The 22,661-nt window shown below is 43.4% G+C and overlaps 1 protein-coding gene across 1 annotated transcript in view; it reads right to left on the bottom strand.

The window, feature by feature from the left end:
• The window catches only part of SPOCK2 (SPARC (osteonectin), cwcv and kazal like domains proteoglycan 2), a 117,992-nt gene that overhangs the window by 2,755 nt on the left and 92,576 nt on the right, over window positions 1-22,661 (bottom strand). Inside the window, exons 5-9 of the mRNA XM_034426000.3 lie at window positions 20,903-21,017; window positions 17,720-17,839; window positions 12,959-13,177; window positions 11,396-11,458; window positions 1,819-1,956 (exon numbers count right to left, since the gene is read on the bottom strand). Coding sequence (XP_034281891.1) covers window positions 1,819-1,956; window positions 11,396-11,458; window positions 12,959-13,177; window positions 17,720-17,839; window positions 20,903-21,017 — 655 coding nt within the window. The remainder of the gene's footprint in view (window positions 1-1,818; window positions 1,957-11,395; window positions 11,459-12,958; window positions 13,178-17,719; window positions 17,840-20,902; window positions 21,018-22,661) is intronic.

Genomic DNA, 22,661 nt, shown 5'->3' with positions numbered 1-22,661 from the left:
TCACAATTTTACTACAGTTGGCAGAAAGCCCAGAAGCAATTTGCAGAGAATCCAGATGCGAAGTAGAGTGAACTAAAGTTGTTCCCTACAAATTGCTTCAGTCGGTGTTCCTCCTTAAATAGGCTAAGGGAGTGGCCAATTAGCCCCGAGACTTACTCTCGAGGAGACCTCCTCCTGAGGAGCCACTCCTGCCTTTTGGCCGCTCTGCATGCCCGTGCATCAAGAAGAGGCTCCTCCTCTTCATCCTCTTCACTTAAAGGAGCTTCTGGAGGTTCTGAAGGCCCTGGCTGAATCCCTGCCTCTGGCACCACATCTTCTCCAGCCTCCTCATTGTCCGACTTGAGTGCCAGCTGCACAGGCTGCTGGCGCAGCACCACACCAGCCTCCTCGCTGTCAGAGTCAGCTACAATTCGCACAGGCCGCTGACAGGCCACAACATTACCTGAACTGCCAAAATTGAACCATGGAGAGCTCTTTTATTCTTTCAAAATTATTTTGCCACAGTCGGATATTAATGTGGGATAATGGCACTGATGGGCATTAAAGTTGCTCTTGTCCCAAGCCAGGTGTGCAGAAATATTCAAATAAAATCAACCTTTATTGTCATCATTAACCATCACACAAGGTAGGATTCTTTTAAGTTTGGATCAGGGGTGAAATTCACTTACCTTCCCTACCAGTTCGCAAATGTGCACGACAAATGTGGAAGGCCGTCAACCTTGAGCCTGGTGAGATTCGATCTGCCAAATTGCAGGCAGCCTGGCGGTCAGCAGAAGTAGCCTGCAGTACTGCACTCTAACCACTGCGCCACCGTGGCAGAAGTGAGTTTTACCCCGTTTTATGACCTTCCTTGCTACTGTGGTTAAGTGCAGTTGTTAAGTGCATCATATGGTCATTAAATGAAACTGGCTTTCCAGCTGACTTTTCTTGTAAGAAGGTTGCAAAAGGTTATCACATGACCCCAAGGATACCTCAACCATCATAAATACACGCCAGTTTCCAAGCATCTGAATTTCGATCACATGAATACGGGGACGCTACAACGGTTGTAAGTGTGAAAAACAGTCATAAGTCACTTTTTTTCAGTGAAGCTGTAACTTTGAATCATCACTAAATGAATGGTCGTAAGTGGAGGTCTACCTGTAATGACCAAGAGGTTGACATGAAGATGTCCTTCGCATCAGGGGTGGGTAATTTTTTACTACCGGTTCTGTGGGCATGGCATATTTTGTGGGCGTGGCTTGATGGTCATGTGACAATTCTTTAGGATTTAGCAGAGGTACTGGTCTACCAGGCTTTTAACTGCTTGCACAGCTGTACCAGTCTACTCATTTGTTTTTGGAGGCACCGGTCTACCCATTTTTTTTTGCAGGCACCGGTCTACTCATTTGTTTTTGGAGGCACTGGTCTACTCATTTGTTTTTGGAGGCACCGGTCTACCCATTTTTTTTTGCAGGCACCAGTCTACCCATTTTTTTTTGCAGGCACTGGTCTACCACCAAACTGCCTTTTACCACTGACCAGCTGTAGGGCGGCCCTTTGAAGCCCCGCGGCAAGAATTTAAACAGTTTTTTTCCCTCTATCCATCATGCTGGGACTCAGGAGGCAGCAATAGATTGGGGGTGGGGCCAAATAAAAGATAAGAATAACGCGGGAGGGGTGCGGGGGGGCAGAACCGGTTCGGTGACATCATATCATCACCGCTACTGGCTTGGCAGAACCGGGCCGAACCGGGAGGAACCCACCACCGCTTCACATGTAAGGTATATTCTCAATGCCCCTTCTGCCCCACATCTTCTCCCCCTCCCCTTTCCTTACCACAGTCTGGATTCCCATGCATCCGGGTTCCTGTCAGCTCTGTGCCAAGATGATCAACGCACCAGCATTCCCCACTGCTGGAGTCACACTGCATCTTCCGATAGTATCCATCCTCATCACAGCTCGGAATGAAGACTCCTGTGGGAAGAAAAAACGCCCCTCTTGTGTTAAAAGGGAAAAAAAAAACAGGCACTGAGAATTTAGGGCACTTCCCTTCCAGGATTCTCTGAATGCAGCTCCAGTCTGCTGAGCTTGTCGATCAGAAAGGTCGGCAGTTCAGCGGTTCGAATCCCTAGCACCGCATAACGGAGGAAGCTCCCGTGACTTGTCCCAGCTTCTGCCAATTTAGCAGTTCAAAAGCACGTAAAAATGCAAGTAGAAAAATAGGGACCACCTTTGGTGGGAAGGTAACAGTGTTCTGTGCGCCTTTGGTGTTTAGTCATGCCGGCCACCTGACCACGGAGACATCTTTGGACAGCGCTGGCTCTTCGGCTTAGAAACGGAGATGAGCACCACCCCCTAGAGTCGGGAACCACTAGCACGTATGTGCAAGGGGAACCTTTACCTTTATTTCCAGACTAACTTAAGGGGACAGGTGTATTTTCTTGCGTATCCTGCTTAAGCTCCATAGAAGCTGCAAAATATGAGTTTTGTGACTGGCAGGAAATCATAAGCGCCTTGGTGGCGCAGCAGACTAAAGTGCTATTAAGTAGCACCAGCTGCCTGCAATTACTGCAAGTTCAAATCTCACCAGGCTCAAGGTTGACTCAGCCTTCCATCCTTTCAAGGTAGGTAAAATGAGGACCCGGTTTGTGGGGGCAATAAGCTGACTTTGTATAAAAAAGAACACCGCTTGGGGGGGGGTCGAAAGCCCTACTAAGCAGGTATATACAAAAGTATGAAGGCTATTGCTTAATGCATTGTAAGCCACCCTGAGTCTCCGGAAAAGGGCGGCATATAAATCAAACCAATAAATAAATTCTTGCCCCGCCCCAGTAACATCAGGCTTGCCATGCTTTTCAGAGGTCCTTTAAGGAGAAAGGGGCCTTGACGGCTGGACAGTCCCTCCCCCCCCAGCCACTGCTCTGCCTTTTTTGCATCCAGCCGGACAAATGCACATGGCTAGTACGCATTCTGCTTAAAAACAAGCCTAGGATTGAGTGGAAGAGCTTATAAGGCTGCAGATAACTGCGATTCTATCCCATAGCAAAGGCTTGTCATTGTCAAGAATTGGGTCCTTCCCTTTCCTCTTCAACAAGGTGAGGACATGTAAAGCTTGGCTTGCTTTGTTCTCCTCTGGGTTATTGCCTCCTGGAGGAGAGTGGCTGCCTGCCATTCTTCCCCTTCTGTGTGCATTGGAGAGTGAAATGACTTTTGTTGCTTCTCTCCACAACTCTTCCCTTCTCCTTCCCCACAGCCCCTCATCGCCCCATTCTGGTGCCCTGCTGTTCCTCTCTCTCCTCCTCCCCACTTTCTCTACTCCAGTCCTGGTAGCCGCCGCCATTAGAGCTACTACCAGGAAAAGCCTCTGGCTGCCAAATTGCTGGCTGGCTCGCTCTCCTTTTATCATCCCTGCCAGCCAGAAGCTTCTATTATTGCAATTATATCCTGCCTTTCATCTGGGAGTGCAAGGTAGCCTACGTGATGGTCTCTGCTCATTTTATTCCCTCAGCAACAGCTCTGTCAGGGAGATTGGGCTGAACTGCAATGCAGCACCGATGGCTTAGTGCCTCTGAAATTACCGCTTTGCTTGCATATCGACTCCACAATGGAACAGGTGGATGGGTGGGGTGGAATGATCCCATTTTCTTCTGAAGTTGCCCCTGAACTATATATATATATATATATATATATATATATATATATATATATATATATATATATATATATATATGTGTGTGTATGTGTATGTGTATGTGTATGTGTATGTGTATGTGTATGTGTATGTGTATGTGTATGTGTGTATGTGTATGTGTATGTGTATATGTATATGTATATATATACATATATATATATATATATATATATATATATATATATATATATGTATGTATGTATGTATGTATATGTATGTGTATATGTATATGTATGTATAATATTTATGTTTCACCTTGGCTTTTGTATACATCCAGGCACAGACATAACGCTCCCTGCCTGTACTCCCCACATCAACAGCCCTGTGAGATAAGTTGGGCTGAGAAGAAGCCACTCACCCATCCGCCATTCACACCTAAGGGAAGACTAGACTTAGACTTAGAATGAGCTGGAAGGGACCTTGGAGGTCTTCTAGTCCATCCCCTGGCTCAAGCAAGAGAACCTATACCAGTGATGGCTAATAATTTTACTCATGTCCTGCATGGAGTTATGGGACAGACAATGTGATTTGTCACAAATAAAGGCACATATATGTCCCAGGATGTTGCTGGATCCAATCTGGATCAGTCACTGGATCCAGAGTTTTAGTCTTCTGAGTTTTCGGATTGGTGCCGGAGCCGAAACTTCTCTCTATGGGAACTTCTCTCTATTGGAATCTGTGCTTTGGGGCTATTCTACAGTAGTGGCCAAAATTGTGGAAACCTTTTGGGAAAAGTGTATTTTTGAGGTTTGATGCAGGGGTGAAATCTAAAATTTGTTACTACTGGTTCTGTGGGCGTGGCTTGGTGTGGGGGAGTAATGTAAAAAAATGCTTTCAAAAGGCTCTGACGATCCCAGCTGAGTTGCCTGATTGGCAGGCAACTCAGCTGGGATCGTCGGAGCTTGGATCGTCAGAGCCATTCAAAAGAAAAAAAGCCTCTGATGATCGCGCGGCTCAGCTGGGCATGGGGGGTGGGGGCAGGGATTTTTGCTACCGGTTCTCCGAACTGCCCGCCACCATCACTACCTACTTGCCCGAGCCGGTCCAAACCAGGAGCATTTCACCCCTGGTTTGATGGCTAATAACACCACTTTTTTGGGGGAGTTTCATGACAATCCTATTCCACTGCTGGAATGGCCTGGGAATAGCCCAGACCTTAACCCAATTGAAAATCTATGGAGCCGACTAAAGAAACTTATTAGTCAGCAATCAAACCCAGTTAATAGAAGCCATCATTCAATCTTGGTTTCACATTATAACAGCTGCAGAACTAAAAAACTTGGTTCACTCCATGGGAAGGCGTTGTAAGGCCATAATTCATGCTAAAGGTTACCCAACTATTAACTGACATGGTGATAATTTTTGTATATCTCAATTTTTTCTATGGTGATAATTTTTGTATATCTCGTTTTTTCTATGTGTTTCACTTTTCTTCTTAATACTGTAACTACTATTCTAATAGCAAATCCTTCATAAAAGTTATTGAATTACATTCTTGATTAAATTATCTTTCCATTGATATATAATTTTATGGTGCTACTCCAAAAAAAAAGTGGTGTTATTAGCTAGTTTTAGAAAATACACCTTTCCCAAAAGGTTTCCACAATTTTGGCCACTACTGTATGTGTTGTACTTATGTGGTGTCTGGTGAAGCCACACCCAATCAGGCACCACATAAATACTACGCATAGAATAGTCCAAAGCATACATTCCAGTAGAAAGAAGTTTCTTGAGGATGGGTTCCAGCAGGAGTCCGAAAACTCAGAAGGCTAAACCTCTAGACCCAGTGACTGAGCCAGATTGGATCCAGCAGTGTGATTTTTCTTACTTTTAGGACTTGAAATAGTTGGGACTGGGCACCTATAGGAATGATTGTTTTGCACTCTCTGAGGGGGAACTCCAGTTGGATTACGGTCAGAGATGGGCTTCACATACTGTAGCAACCGGTTCGCCCAGCACTGGAAATGTGAGCGCGCGTGTGCTATCCGCACACATGCGCGTCACAAAACACAGCAATTCACTTGTGCGCGCTGTCCGTACATACGTGCAACGTTAAACAATCCGGCAATTTGCGTGCGCCATGCATGCGTGCAGCATCAAAAACACAGAGAAATAGGACGGGATTGCGCCCCCCGCAGGTCGCCACTACCAGTTCATCTGAACCAATCCAAACCGGTTGAATCCCACCTCTGATTATGGTGTGGTATCAGGGGTGGGTTCTACTTACCTTCACTACCGGTTCGCAATGGGATCACGTGCACGCACTCGCTTGGCTTGCGTGTGCGCCTTGCTTCTGCGCATGCGCAGATTGCTGATGATGACATCCGGGGCAGTGGGTAGGGCCTCCCGCTGGTTTTATTACCGGTTCTTGCGAACCGGTCTAAACCGGGGGCAACCCACCACTGTGTGGTATCCTCCCCCTCATCTTTGTGTTTCCAGATAGACAAAAGTGCAAATTATCCGTGGTCAACCTTCAAATTGAGAGAATAGGAATGGAAAGCCTGGCGTGTGCAAGTCACTTGAGCTACAGCAACAATTATATTTTATTTTCCGGAAGGAGAGCTACCCTCTCCCTGGAGATCTAATGTTTCCACACTACCACTGAACTAGATTCCATTTTTCTTTTTTCCCCCTCTGGAAATGTAAAGAAAGAAAGAAATCCTTTCACAAGAAAAAGAGCTCAACCATCGGGGCTAAATTTGCCACAATTACATCTCTGTGGTTTTTCTTTTAAAAACAAAAATTGACTATATTCTGCAAGGTACTGTTTTTGAAAACATGCACCGCTTCAATGCATAATTATGTGATTTAGGTTCTAATTGTCAACAAGCAAATGAGGCATTACATTAGCAGGAGTAAAGCCATTCCAAATTACTAAATCTTTTTCTCATTCCGTTGGCTTATTATGTGGAGTTCCTCCATCAGTCATACACCCACACAATGGATCAGGCCTGGGGGATCCATTACATCTGCCAGGCTCTTCTGATGAATGTGAGAGAGCTGGATGTTTTGGCACTGGAGTGTTCTCTAGTCACAGAAAATATGGATCCACACAGCTCTTCAACATCTTTAAATTCCAGGAACTCCATGTCGTACTTCCATAAAGGTTCTTGAACCGTTGGGGAATGTGGAGAGGTAACAATACAGTAAATAAATTAAGCGCTGGTCATCACTTCACAAGAAACGATGAGTTTATGGGCAAGGGGTAAGATATATGTTTTACTTAGTAAAGGTAAGGTAAAGGTTCCCCTCACACATATGTGCTAGTCGTTCCTGACTTGAGGGGGCGCTGCTCATCTCTGTTTCAAAGCTGAAGAGCCAACGCTGTCCGAAGTTGTCTTCGTGGTCATGTGGCTGGCATGACTAAACCCCAAAGGCACATGGAACGCTGTTACCTTCCCAGCAAAGGTGGTTCTTATTTTTCTATTTGCATTTTTTACGTGCTTTCGAACTGCTAGGTTGGCAGAAGCTGGGACAAGTAATGGGAGCTCACCCCGTTACACGGCACTAGGGATTCGAACCACTGAACTGCCGACCTTTCAATCGACAAACTCAGCATCTTAGCCACTGAGCCACCGCATCCCTTACTTAGGGACATTATGTCCTATTTTTACTTAGTAGGACATAACAACCACAACTTTGATTGCCAAAGTTTTTTACCGGTATAACTACAGCTCTAAAATTCGCAAACATTAAAAGAAAACATCAACGGTGATCATTTTAGGTGAAGTACGCATATTACAGGTCTTGTCAAAATAGCTTCTGTTCTCTTGAAATCAGGCACACATAGGCATTTGTTTGCCTCCAATCCCTGAATTCACACAGACTGGAGACAGAAAATACACTGAAGACAGTTTGAATTCATCAAATGCTACAGATGGATGCCCTCGGCTTATTTTTCTTTGCCTCTGATAAATGTGTTTGATAGGTTTGGCTATTATTTCGTAAGAGTTACCCAAACAGAATTGACAGGGACATACAGCTGGGTCTGTAAGGTCAAGAAACGAAGCCTTTCCCAAACCATTTCGAGCTCTCTTGAAACTAGCTTTTCCATTCCTGGGCATCTTTAGGCGAGTTTATTTAAAACTTGCACAATAGATGGTTGAGGTAAGCTTTTTTTGTGCAGGGAAACGGGGTATCTCTCAGCAGGACAGAGAGAAACCATGGCTCAGGGTTGAATCAATGCTCCCATGCAGGGGGAAGAATTTGCTGAGCATTGGAAGCAGAGCAGCTCATCCTGAGAAAGGACACCATGGGTTATATACGGTACAGGGGTGAAATCCAGCAGATTCTGACAGGTTCTGGAGAACCGGTAGCAGAAATTTTGAGCAGTTCAGAGAACCGGTAGCAGAAATTTTGAGTAGTTTGGAGAACTGGCAAATACAACCTCTGGCTGGCCCCAGAGTGGGGTGGGAATGGAGATTTTGCAATATCCTTCCTCCAGGAGTGGGGAGGGACTGGGGATTTTGCAGTACCCTTCCCCTGCCATGCCCACCAAGCCACACCATGCCCACCAAGCCACGCCCACAGAACCAGTAGTAAAAAAAATTGGATTTCACCACTGATACGGTAGTTCAACTTGTCTTGGGAAAGTCTTCAAAGAAAACTCTCAAACTTGATGGAAAGTCTTGGCTCCCAAGTGATTGTGAGTTTAGATATCCCCAGTTCAAATCAAGATCACGTGAAGTGTTAATATCACTTTATAATGCCTTGGTAAGGCAACACGTGGAATACTCCATCCAGTTTTGGTCTCTTTTTTACAAGGTAAAAAAGATGTTTTTATTTATTATTTATTCATTAATTTTATTTCTATACCGCCCTTCTCCCGAAGGACTCAGGGTGGTGTACAGTCTGATTAAAACCACAAAGACAGACAAAATTTAAAAACAGTTAAAATTATTAAATAATTGGCTCAATTATAAAACCCCCAAATTTAAAACCCCACATTTAAAACCAATTTAAAATCTTTACATTGATAGCCCGGCCTGGCGGAACAATAAGGTTTTGAGGGCACAGCGAAATACACGGAGATCGGAGATCTTACGCATTTCTGGGGGCAGTTCATTCCAAAGGGCAGGGGCTCCCACAGAGAAGGCCCTCCCCCTGGGTGTCGCCAGCCGACATAATTTGGCCGATGGCACCCTGAGGAGACCCTCTCTGTGGGAGCGGACTGGCCTGTGGGAGGCTACTGGTGGCAGAAGACGGTCTCGAAGGTACCCAGGTCCAATGCCATGGAGCGCTTTAAAGGTGCTGAGACTCTAGAAAGAGTGCAGAGAAGAGCAACAAAGATGATGAGGGGACTGGAGGCTAAAACATATAAAGAACGGTTGCTGGAACTGGAACTGGGTATGTCTAGTCTGATGAAAAGAAGAATTTGGGTGACATGATAGCAGTGTTCCAATATCTCAGGGGCTGCCACAAAGAAGAGGGAGTCAAGCTATTCTCCAAAGCACCTGAGGGCAGGACAAGAAGCAATGGACGGAAACTAATCAAGGAGTGAAGCAACTTAGAACTAAGGAGAAATTTCCTGACAGTGAGAACAATTAATCAGTGGAACAACTTGCCTCCAGAAGTCGTAAATGCTCCAACAGTGAAAGTTTTTAAAAAGAGATTGAACAACCATTTGTCTGAAGTGGTGTAGGGTTTCCTGCTTAAGCAGGGGGTTGGACTAGAAGACCTTCAAAGTCCCTTCCAACTCTGTTATTCTAGTGTGTTAAATTCTGTACCTTTCACCATAGGTGAAAGTAAGTAAGGTAATCTTGGAAGCAAAGGATGGGTTGTCTATCACACACGGCTCTTCTTCTAACTCATGGCCCCTGCTTCCAGCCTCAATCTACAATATCTAATGATAAGGGCTAGACGGTAATATCCCTGGGGATCAAAGGGAAGCAGAATGATTAAAACAATCTTCTGGTATTCATACATACATACCACCTCATTGAGGTATGTCCATAGAATGGAATGGAATGGAATGGATTGGATTGGATTGGATTGGATTGGAATAGAATAGAATAGAATAGAATAGAATAGAATAGAATAGAATAGAATAGAATAGAATAGAACAGAACAGAACAGAACAGAACAGAACAGAACAGAACAGAATTCTTGGCCAAGTGTGATTGGGCACACAAGGAATTTTTCTTTGGTGCATATGCTCTCAGTGTACATAAAAAGACAAGATACTTCATCAAGAATCACAAGGCACAATACCCAGTGACAGTCATATGGTACAATAAGCAATCAAATCATACTAGGAAACAATCAATATCAATATAAATCACAAGGATATAAGCAACAAGTTACAGTCATGCAGTCACAAGTGGGAGGAGATGGGCGACAGGAATGATGAAAAGACCAGTAGCAAGAGTAATGCAGCCTTAGTGAATAGTTTGACAGTTTGAGGGAAGTATTTGTTTAAGAGAGTGATGGTGTTCGGGAAAAAACTGTTCTTGTATCTAGTTGTCTTGATGTACAGTACTCTATAGCGTCCTTCTGAGGGTAGGATTTGAAACAATTTATGTCATGAGATGAAGCTTGTGGTTTGAGGTTACTTTCATGTTTCCCATAAAAACAGCATGAATAGATAAGATCTATGGGGGGAGGGGTCCTAAATATTATTTTAAGAATTGAAAAGGAAATGTATGTCTGACAGTTTGGTCTAGTTGTTATGGCACTGGGCTGGAAAAGTGGGAGATTGTGAGTTCTAGTCCCACTTTAGCCATGAAAACCAATTGGGTGACTTTGGGCTAGTCACTCTCTCTCAGCCCAACACGTCTCACAGGGTTGTTGTGGGGAAAATAGGAGGAGGAAGATGTGTTGGATATATTTATCACCTTTAGTTATTTGTAAAAATAATAAATGTGGGATACAAGAAAACAAATAATTGAAATAACTCATGGGTTTTTTAATATATAGCCAAGTTCATTCTCATAAAATATGTGATATATTATTCCCATAATATTTTAAGAACTGAAAACTATATATATCTGAAGAATTGAAATATACATAAATAATCCAAGATCCTTAATAGAGAGCCGAATTATATCACTAGGACTTCTACTGCCTCTTAGAAATGTTTATTTATTTAGCGTATGGTTGGTCACACACAGTATTAAAACACTTCATTTTTATAGGTTAAAAACAATTAAAACAATAAAAAAGCAGTAAGAAAACCTAAGAGGAAAACAGAAATAACATTTCAAAGTTTAATGTCGAGTTTGGAGATCCAGTCAGTAGCTGCCGTTGTTATGCAGAGGAAGTCCCTAGAATCTCCTGGATACCTTCTGTTCGGGCATTCCCTCACTATATGCTGGATAGTCTGAAATATCTATAGATATTTCTATAGTACTCAAGGCCCATAGGCCGGATCCGGCCTGCAGGGTGCTTAGATCTGGCCCATGGGCCCACCCTGGAAACAGCAAAGGATTGGCCTGTAGTGCCACTACCAGCAAAAATGGAGCTCAGGAGGGTCACACGCGGCCCTCCCAGGCTCCGTTTTCACTGGCAGAGGACTGCAGGAGGCCGTCGCAGCTGAAAACGAAGCTTCAATGAGTGATGTCAAGCTGGCCATGCCCCCTGGCTACACCCCCCCGAGGTCAAACACAACCCTGAGGTGGCCCTCAATGAAATCTAGTTTGACACCCCTGTTATAGACAAACAAGAGGTTCCCCCCCCCAAGTCTCCAAAACAATTTTCTTTTCTGCTCTCATCTCAGCAACTCACCAGGTTTCTTTTTTGAAGCTTCCTGGATTTGAATCCTCTCCAGCTCCGTCAGACATGGAGGCTCTGTAATAATCAAAGCAGAATTCATCAGTGCCAAATCAACTCTCCTGAGCATATTAAGGAAGCAAGTTCTTTTTCCAGCAATTCTTCCCCAATCTGGAGTAGAGGGACAAAAGCATTCACCTGTTCTACAAGCTTGTTTGGAAAGATGACTGTAATCATATATGCAAATAGATCTATGAATTTAGGAAAATGCATTAGATACATTTTAGGCATTTCGTTATTTTGTTTGAAACAGAGCCCAAGCTTTAATATACACGTCAGTCCATTGGGCCTCTGAAATCTGGTAGTAATGGTGGTGCCATCAACGTACACCTAGATCAGGGGTCTGCAACCTTAAACAGTCAAAGAGCCATTTGGACCCATTTCCCACAGAAAAGAAAACACCGGGAGCCACAAAACCCTTCCTGTGCCTGACTATTTCTTGAGTGGCCACAAAACTAGGATATGTAGTTGAATTAAACGTTTTGTTTTCTTCTGAAACTTTTCTTTTCTTGGATTTATCCATGGTTGGCCTACCGGGAGTTGAAAAGCTCAATAAATGGTGTGCCGGCGGGTGTCTCCCATTGGCAGTTGTGATGCATATTTTGAGTGACAGGGAGCTGCAGCAGAGGGGTGAAAGAGCCACATGCGGCTCCAGAGCCACAGGTTGCTAACTCCTGACTTAGATACATAGAACTTAGAATTATAGGAATGGAAGGGATTTCAGAGATCTTCCAGCCCAACCTCCTACTCAAGGCATGATACCTTATACAATGCCAGTCAAATGGTTGTACAGTTTATTTTATGAAAACCTCCAGGAGGCAAGATATTCCATTGATTAATTGCTCTCACTATCAGAAAATTTATTCTTACTTCTAGGCTGAATCTCTCTTTAACAAGCTATCTAGTACATCAAGCTCAGTGGTGAGTTAGGGTTAGGGTTAGGACCACTCTGCCGCGCCTATCAGCTGAGCTAAAAATGAACAAATATAGGTAGGTATAGTGCAGGGGCAGGCAGGACGGCCCAGCTGATGGTTGGAGCGAGCCGGTAGTACCAATGGTGAGCTGAGAGCGCGCTGCTTCGCTCCGACCATCAGCTGGGCCCTCCCGCCTACCCCTGCACTATACCTACCTATATTTGTTTGTTTTTAGCCCAGCTGATAGGCGCGGCAGAACGGATTGCCACGGCTCAGCTGTTCTGACATGCAACGAGCTTGCGCGGAGCACGTGCGCGAACCGGTTGTTACACCGGTTGAAACCCACCACTGATCAAACTACACCTATATTATCAGAATATCTGATAATCTGAGGACCCAGATTGTTGGGGGCAACATGCTGACTCTGTAAACCGCTTAGAGAGGGCTGTAAAAGCACTATGAAGCGGTATATAAGTCTAAGTGATATTGCTATTGCTATCTATGTTTGTCTAAGCAGCTGCTATAATCTTTAGCCTTCCACCTGTAATAACAAAGATTTAAAGGTCATAGCAGGAAGAGAAAAAATATATATCTTGTGACGCACTCTCTCTCCAGAAGCAGAAACACCACTCTGCAGTGGAGACACGGCCATCCTTGTAGGTGTCACAGGAATTGAAGAAGGGCCTGATGCAGATCTCATACTTGTCCAGGTTGATAGCCGCCAATTCTGCCTGGTCCAGGAACAGATCGCTGTTGGTGTCCAACTTGGAAAACATCCAGCCAATGGAGTCTTTGCAACTGGCCACCAGGTTCTTGTCCAGGGCTGCAATAAAATGAAAATTTGAATAACTGGAGAGGCAGAAAGAGCAGGGAATGTCCTTGCCCTTCCGCAGTTCACAGAATTTTGAAGTCTGTATTCTGCAGTCAGGGGATTGCAGAAATGGAATGCAGATTTTCACATCCAGAAAATCTTAACTTTCATTAGTCCTTCTAAGAATTAACCCAAGGGATTGATAGTTACAGAATACAGAATAACAGTTTTGGAAAGGACCTTGGAGGTATTTTAGTCCAATCCCTGCTCAGGCAGGAGATGAGAGAGACAGAGACAGACAGAAACAGAGAAACAGAGAGAGAGACACAGACAGACAGATACAAACAGACACACACACACACACAGACCCACACAGAGAGGGAGAGGGAGAGAGACACAGACAGAGAAACACAGAGAGAGAGAGACACACACACAGACACAGACCCACACAGAGAGGGAGAGGGAGAGAGACAGAGACAGAGAAACAGAGAGAGAGAGAGACAGACAGACACAAACGGAGCAGAGGGAGGGAGGGAGGAAGAGGGAGAGTGTGTGAGAGAGAGACTTATCAGTTCATAACAGGATCACGAGAGAAATCAGCATGTATGAGTCACTCAACCTTCACAGGAGTTTCAAATGTCCTTTAAAAAGGAGGCATCTTTTCTCTGCAAGGACTTGTCCAGGCAGCTGCTAGAGCTCAACACTTGACTTGAAGGCACAACACACACACAAACACACACAGCTAAATTAAGACTGAGCATGACCAATAGTCATAGAATGTAATGAGCAAACCGGAAAGCAAGCAATACATTGGGATATGTATGTTTGTACATGTGCATATGTGAGTGGAGAACACTGAGAAAAGGGGATCTTTGGGTAGGACACAGATGGGACCATTTTAACAGTAACAGAGTTGGAAGGGAGCTCGGAGATCATCTAGTCCAACCCCCTGCTCACGCAGGAGACCTGTGCTAGGAATTCGAACCGCCGAAGTACCGACCTTTCTCATCGACAAGCTCAGTATCTTAGCCACTGAGCCACCTAGTCAGGCTACATTGGATACATACATTGCAGTATTTGCAGGTCCTACTGCTGTTTTTAAGGAGTGTACTATCTCCTTACAAAAGGATGGAGAAACTCAGGCCCTCCAAGTATTGCTGAACTACAACTTCCAACCATTATCCTTACTGGTGATGAAGAGAGAATCGAATAGTCAACCCTTGATTTACTTTCCAAAGCCACCTTTCTAAAGCCAAGTTTAAAAACTATCTAAGTAAAGTATCCTTTACTTAGGAAGCAGAATTCCTGCAAAACTGTGCACAGTGCTATTCTATTATCCAAACTACCAGAGGAAACTAATACATATTCCACTAATGCAGTCCTTTGCATCCGTTACACAGGTCATAGGATCCAGCTTTTCTGAGTGCACAATGTTAATTTATATAAAGGTTATATAGAGCATACATAATGAAAAGTATTATCCCCGGGAAAGATTGACAGATGCCACTAATGAGTGGCAAGGTTCAGACTTGAGGCTTTAAAGGGAACTTTATGCAGTGTGAAATTCTGCACTGGAGATCGAAAGCACTCCAAAGAGAATATATTAATTAAGTCTGCATACTTAAGCACGAGACCCACAACTGTCAGCCCGGAGGCCAAATTGACAACTGCCTGTCTTTCTCTCAAGCTAGAGGTGAAAGAAATACAATTTTGGGTTAGCAGAAGAGCCATTGATCGCTTTTAAAAGGTTGAGATCTAATGCTGACCTCCTACCGCCATAACCATCACGCCTCATCTCTGTTCTAAATAGGACTCTCCAGGAAAAACATGCTGCAGATGTGACAGATCAAGGAGCATTGAAATTGGTCAACCCTGCCTGCTCCTCCTTCTCATTTCACTATATGGATCAGTTTGCTCTCCACGCTGAGCTTGTCGATCGAAAGGTCGGCAGTTCAGCGGTTCGAATCCCTAGTGTCGCGTAATTGCTTCTGCTACTTATCCCAGCTTCTGCCAACCTAGCAGTTTGAAAGCACGTAAAAAATGCAAGTAGAAAAAATAGGGGCCACCTTTGGTGGGAAGTTAACAGCGTTCCGTGCACCTTTGGCATTGAGTCATGCCGGCCACATGACCACGGAGACGTCTTCGGACAGCGCTGGCTCTTTGGCTTTGAAATGGAGATGAGCACCTCCCCCTAGAGTCAGGAATGACTAGCACATATGTGCAAGGGGAACTGTTACCTTTACTTTTACATTATAGCTAATGAACTTATCTGCAAACGCTCGCTGATAACACAACCCCCTCACCATGGCTGCAGGGGCCTCCATTTAAAAAAAAAAGGGAGGCAGGACTCCAATCATACCATCACAACGATCATCATGATTTTTTTTTTGTGTGTGCCCCCACCCTTTTTGGCTGCATTGGCAAGGATGGCAGAAGAGCATCTGCACAAAACCCAACAAGCAGACTTGATTTCATCCACCTCCCTCTCCTGGGAAGCCATTTCTATTCAGTGACATTTAAGCTAATGATCTTGTTCCTGAATTATGGCACTTCGAAGTCTGCAAGTGCTTTGGGATCAATCTGCCAACTCGGCTCAGGGACCGGAGAGGTATTTATTTTTGTAACAAGTGCACAAAAATGTTTGCTGTCTGGCGCTCGCTTAGCAACTGGGCAGAATCGATAGCCCCCACATTTCGCCCAACCGGGGAACAAAGTGGCTTGTTTCTTTCAGTCCTATTTGGACATGATTTGTAATCATCGTAATTCCCCAAGAACAAGTCACAGTTTCCATTCTTCTGCAGGGCTTGGCTCAAATGTCAGGATTTTTCAGCTACCCAGAATAAGACATTCAACTCCCAGGGCTGGCAATAGTGTGACTGATTCCGATGGATCCTAAGAAGAGCAGATCCATCATCCCAGTCACCTCTCTTACCCCACCTACTGTATCTCACAGGACTGTGGATGTATATAATGAATGGAGATCCACTTTGAACCTTTGGAGAAAAGGTGGTAAATGTAACAAGTAAGATAAGAATAAATAAAATGTACTTCCTAGAAGTGGAGCCATGCAAGGGACATTAAAAACAACAACAAATGAAGCTTTAATTGTGATTTTTCCCTCCCTCATACCTTGTGGAAGAAAACAGTGCCAAGCCACTGCAATTTGGCTGATAGTAAAGCAACAAGGACATCTCCTCTGATGAGAATCCAGCTTAAGACAGACTTAACTTTCTGATCTGACAGCAAACTTAATCAGTTTGTCCAGATGAGGAAGGCAATTTCCACAGGATTAGAGGGTGGGAGCACAGCTAAGTCTCCTAACATTTAAATAACAGAGTTGGAAGGGACCTTGGAGGTCCATCCCCCTACTCAATCAGGAGACTGTATAGCATTCCAGACAAGTGGCTGTCCAGTCTCTTCTTAAAAGCCTCCAGTGATGGAGCAGCCACAACTTCTAAAAGCAAGCCATTCCACATTAGGAAATTTCTTCTTACTTCTAAGTTGCTTCTCTCCTTGATTAGCGTCCATCTATTCTTTCTTGTCTTACCTTCTGGTGCTTTGGAAAATAAGTTGACCTACTCGTTTTTTGTGGTAGCGCCTTAAATATTGGAACACCGCTAGGTATCATGTCACCCCTAGTCCTTCATTTTACCAGAGCCTTGGTAGTACAGTGGTCTAAGGCACCCTGTTATTAAGCTGGTTATTAAGACCAGCTGCCTGCAATTACTGCAGGTTCGAATCTCGCCAAGGCTCAAGGTTGACTCAGCCTTCCATCCTTTCTAAGGTAGGTAAATTGAGGACCCAGTTGTGGGGGCAATAAGCTGACTTTGTATAAATATACAAAAGGATGAAGGCTATTGCTGAGCACATTGTAAGCCGCCCTGAGTCTCCGGAGAAGGGCGGCATATAAATCAAATTAAAAAAAAAAAATCACTAGACAAACCCAATTCCTCATAAGTTTTATCCTTGAGTCTAGCCCACTAATCATCTTTGTTGCTCTTCTCTGCGCTCAATACATTTTTAACACATAATACCGGTTTCAATACCTTTTTTATAATATGGTGACCAAAACTGGATGCAGTATTCCAAGGGTGAATTTGGAACAAATACAGGAAAACATGTGCTATTGGTGGCATTTTTCAGCCTGTTCTGGGTCAGTTTTCTGGTGGGAAGTTATGGATGGGATTGGAAGGGGAGGGAGCATCCATCAGAAGATATCCTGCTCTCATTCTTAAGGCTGTCCAAAAATCCAGACTCAGCAACCAAGTTGCACCACTCACCTTTTGGCCGCTTGCTGTCAAATTCTGGCAGCAATCTAGGGGCCCTGGGAAAATGCAAATGGCCTGAGAGTTTCCCAGTAACAGTAACAGAGTTGGAAGGGGCCTTGGAGGTAATCTAGTCCAACCCCCTGCTCATGCAGGAGACTTATACTAGGGATTCGAACTGCCGAACTGCCAACTTTTCTGATTGACAAGCTCAGTGTCTTAGCCACTGAGCCACCTAGCCACTTCTTCTGTCCATGCGCCCAAAGGAGAAAAGTAGAACTCCACATACCATTCACAGGATTGGGGCCAACACTCCCAGAGCTGTTCTGCTTGGCGTTCTCATGCAGCAGTTGGAACCAGTCGCGCAGTCGATCGCCCAGATCTGCCAAGTCTTGCCCAGTGCAGGTTTCTGCAAATCAGTTGGTAGCATCTCAGGTGAGCATTCCAGATGGGAAGACAGTAAGTAAGTGCACAACTCCTTATTCAAAGGCTACCAAAACTTGGTTTTGTCCATGGCGATAGTAAGAGCATGATACAGTATTTCTTGTCTATACAATAAATTCTCAGCGTTAGGTGAGGAGGACAAGAATAGAGAGGAAAAATTCTGTAGGGTTGCAATGAAATTGATCTAAGAGTCACAAGAAGTGACTCACCTTCTTTAATCTGGTGGCAGAAAATTGCAATAAAATGTCAACTTTACAGACCTCGTGAGGACGAGTGGAAAGGGTATGTCTATGAAAGCTGAATGTCTCTTAAGTCTTAATCTATACAATTTTTGTCATCTGTGTCATTTGCTAACTATGCAAATTGATTCAAAAGAGGTAAATTACATCAGTAGTCCAGACTGTCCCAAAAACACTGCACCACGATCATTATTTTTTTATATTTATAAAAATATAAAAAGGGATATTTATTATCCCTCTGGAATCAGTTGCCCCCGGAGATAAGGAGAATCCATGACCTCAATGCCTTCCGTCGTTCCCTGAAAACCCATCTTTTCCAGCAAGCCGGGTTGGCTTAAGAAGAAATTTTTAAATTCTTTTAATTAGTCTGTGATTTTTTAACTTTCGGGCCAAAATTTATATATATTTTTAAATGTTTTAATATTTGTATTCTATGTTTTTTATCTTGGCTGTACACCGCCCTGAGTCCTCAGGGAGAAGGGCGGTATATAAATTGGAAATTAAATTAAAATTAAATTAAATTATTTGGTAGTACTGTGAATCTAAAGCTAACATTATGTTTGTTGTATCTGAAATCTGCCAGGAAATGATCTCTAAAATCAAGATTTTATTACCACGCTAAGCGTTCACTTTTTAGTTTCATATCTACTCTATATATTTGTGTATAAGCCAGTGGGGAAATCCAATTTTTTTTACTACCAGTTCTGTGGGCGTGGCTTGGTGAGCGTGGCTTGGTGGGCGTGTTGTGGTGTGGCTTGGTGGGCATGGCAGAGGAAGGATACTGCAAAATCTCCATTCCCACCCCACTCCAGGGGAAAGATATTGCAAAATCTCCATTCCCACCCCACTCTGGGACCAGCCAGAGGTGGTATTTGCAGGTTCTCCGAACTGCTCAAAATTTCCGCTACTGGTTCTCCAGAACCTGTCAGAACCTGCTGGATTTCACTCCTGGTATAAGCCCATCTGCAGATAAGATGATCCTTGACAATTTCACCAAAATATCATGAAAAATGCACCACCCATCAATGAGTTGCCCCACATTTTTCATTGCATTTTGGTTAAAAATGTGAGGGGTTTGCTTATTTGAAGATGGACTTATATGCAAGTATATATGGGATATACAGGTAATTTTAAAAACAGCAAGGAAGCCACCATTCAGTCAGAGCTGAAGAAGCTTCTTGGATGAGAAGCGAAACATCTTCAAAGAAAAAAAACAAGGAAGTCCAGTTGCCTCTTGAAAAAGCACCTTTGGGACAACCATGACCTGGATGACTGAGAATCTCCATAGATATTTGTGTTCATTATATTCAGTTGCAAGAATTTTTTACGCCCAGAAATGGAAAGAAGTGTTAATCCCCACCACAGAGGAATGGTTTGAAAAGATAATGGAAGTGGTGGAGATGGCAAAGGTGACCGCATTAATTAGGGACAGAAAAGTAAATAATTTTGTGGGTATTTGGAATCAGCTTGTGGACTTTCTGTGTGAAAGAGAAAAATAATATGAAATTTTGACTTTGGATTTTGACAATTAAGTGGGTTATTGTTATAAAATGGCTAGTCATTATTATTTGGCATAACCAAAAATACTATAACTTTATTATATATCCTACTGAAAAAAGTCAGAAATCGCTGCTTTTTGTTTCTTTTTTAAATGTCTTTTTCCTCCTTCTCTTCTTCCCTTACTTTGTGTCCTCTGTTTCCTTTCCTTTCCTTTCCTTTCCTTTCCTTTCCTTTCCTTTCCTTTCCTTTCCTTTCCTTTCCTGTTTTGCCATTGTCTTTATTTCTATTTGTATTTTATATTGAGGGGAAAAAACCTTTAATTTTACATGTATATCAGATGCATACTGTATGTATTTGTTGGATCTTCAGGCCTGTCACATTTACTACTGTGGGAAACTGGGACAGGGGATTGTATGGAGCATGGGTGATATATAGTCAAAATAACATTCCTTTCACAGAGAGTCAAGGACATCTTGCCCTGTACCTGGACGGCTGGAACAGGAACCCTGACAGGATTATTGTATATAATCACAGGTAAGATGAATCCTATTTTTGGGGTGTATTTTGACCCCTAACATCCTTAGCTTGCCCACAAATATTTATGATAAGTTATGAGGATTTTGTGAGTTACAACCAACACATTTTATTGTATGAAGCTGAGTGGATCTCTTGATGCTCATTTGTTTATCCTTTGTTGTTTGAATTAGAATTGAACTCCAGATACTATGAAACCTAAACTGAAAACTGAACCCCAGATTTAGTGGTTTGAATCTCTACTTTAAAGCTTTCCTTTTGCTTATTCTCATAGTCAGTTTGCAACTAAATTATCTGATAAATCGTGGCCACGTTACCAATCAAATAATGTTGAACTTATCCTCAAAATATCTGCTCTCTGTGTTACTGGAAGACTGACTTCATCTATGTTCAAGGACTGACCTCATCTATATTCAGATGGTGATGTTGTCCAGGATACCAACAAATATATAGAGCAAAGAGTGTCATGTGGGGTCAGCCATGGAATACAGTTCACTGTCTAATTTGACCAGTGTTCTTATTTATTCTGTGTGTCTATAGAGTGGTGTTTCTCAACCTTGGCAACTTTAAGATACGTGGACTTCAATTCCCAGAATCCTCCAGCCAGAATCCACATTCTGGCTAGGGAATTCTGGGAGTTGAGGTCCACACACATCTTAAAGTTGCCAAGGTTGAGAAACACTGCTCTATAGAGCCATAAGATGGAGAAGAGGAGAGAGTACAATTATTCAGATTCTTAGTAGATGATCGCTGACCTTGCTTGAGATCCGTGGCTGAAGTTGGACTATGTTCACTTGTGCATGGGCACTGACCCTCACATTTCACTGTCAGCTGCTTGCTGGTCAGGCAGGCCTGTTGTTCCAGTTTACACTGCAAAAGAATAACAGAGAAGTCACGCAAGCAAGAAGCAACTGACCATCAAATAAGAATAACATCCAGATAAGGGACCTCGCTAGTTCTCTTGCAAAGTCTGCCAGGATCACCTTAGTCTCAATTCACCTGGTCCTCTAATGCCCAGACATGAATTCAACAGATTATAAATCTTATCTAAATTCTAGAACAAGATAAAGATTTAATGCAACAGCTAGAAATTCGTGCATAAGCAGGTAACAGATTATTTTTAATCATCCAAGTTGCTAAATCTCCCTGCTATAAAATACATCCATCATGGGAATCAATAGGTTGTCACAATATCAATATACTGATACACAATAGAAATATAAATTCATACCATTGACAATTTCCCTATGCCATTAATTCAAGTCACAGTAGATCAGTTGTGACCCCGATTCCCGAGCCTGTCCTAACAGAGGAAGAGGACTCAGAAGGTGATGGGGAGGAACTGATAAGGTCTCCCTCTCCAGGACCCTCCTCTCTGGCAATGCCTCAGGTTCCATCCGAAGGCCAAGAGGAACAGCCTGGGATATTCCAGGAGGAAAGCATATCGGAACAACAACAGATAGGGGGCGAGGATGATGAATCCTGGCTGGCTTGATCCCAGGCAATTTTGTATATATGTATTTTATTGTTGGCTGTTCACCGCCCTGAGTCCTTTGGGAGTAGGGCGGGATATAAATCAAATAAAAGTAAAGTAAAGCAAAGCGTTGGAGGGAGAAGCATGCGCAGCAACGAAAGAGGTGTGGGAGGGTCAGTGATTGAGCTGAGTCACTGAGCCACACCCCACAAGGAATAAAAGTGGGTGTGATTACTCTTCAGGCTTTGTGACAGTCAAAGTTAAAAACCTGAGAGTCACATCGCGTTACCTGAAATCTGGCTTGTGTATATTTTGGATTGGACCTTGGCTAATTCTTGCTTCGTGGATTACTTTTTGCTACTGAACTGGACTGAGGAGAAACTCTCTCTCTTGCTGACTGTGAGTGAAAACTGACTTGGCAGGCATTTTGCAGTTCCCTGCCAAAACTCTTATCTGCAAGGGTTTCTAGTCTGCTTGCTTAATAAAATCTTGGCAGGCGTGCCTGGTTGTGTGTTTGCCTGTGTGGGGAAGGGGAACAGAACAAGATCTTACAAATATTCCTACTAAGATATGTCTGCTTCTGGATTCATTCTTAGAACACCAAGAGACTTCTGTTCAACCAGACAAGCTCATTTTTTTCTGCAGGAAACTCATTGCAATATCATCCCCGAACAGTAGTCGTTCCTCTTCGGCTTAAAAACTTTTATGAACAACAGCCCATCATCTTTTGATGCAGACTTCTCCATTAATGGCCGGCTCATACTCTTCCTGAGACTATTGTATTGTTTCGTTGCAGTTGGGATGTCTACATTGTTGGCTGTCATCAAAGCAGACCATGCTATGTAATCTAACTATTTCTGTAACAAATTCAAGGTTGGCATAGCCTTTGCAGCCCATCTCAGAAATATGCCAACAGAAGAGCGTATTTGTTGCTCGGGGTTGAATTGTGAGGTCTCTGGTGCTTTTTTTTTAGCTTGGTTGTTTTCTTTGGACATTTTACAACCCAACTAGATAACATCATCAGTGTTAGGAAACATACC

Source organism: Pantherophis guttatus, chromosome 6 (genome assembly GCF_059756535.1).
Source record: "Pantherophis guttatus breed Tessera chromosome 6, ASM5975653v1, whole genome shotgun sequence".
Taxonomy (NCBI): Eukaryota; Metazoa; Chordata; class Lepidosauria; order Squamata; family Colubridae; genus Pantherophis; species Pantherophis guttatus.
The sequence above is the reverse complement of the archived record's forward strand: the minus strand, read 5'-3'. Positions and strand labels throughout refer to the sequence as shown.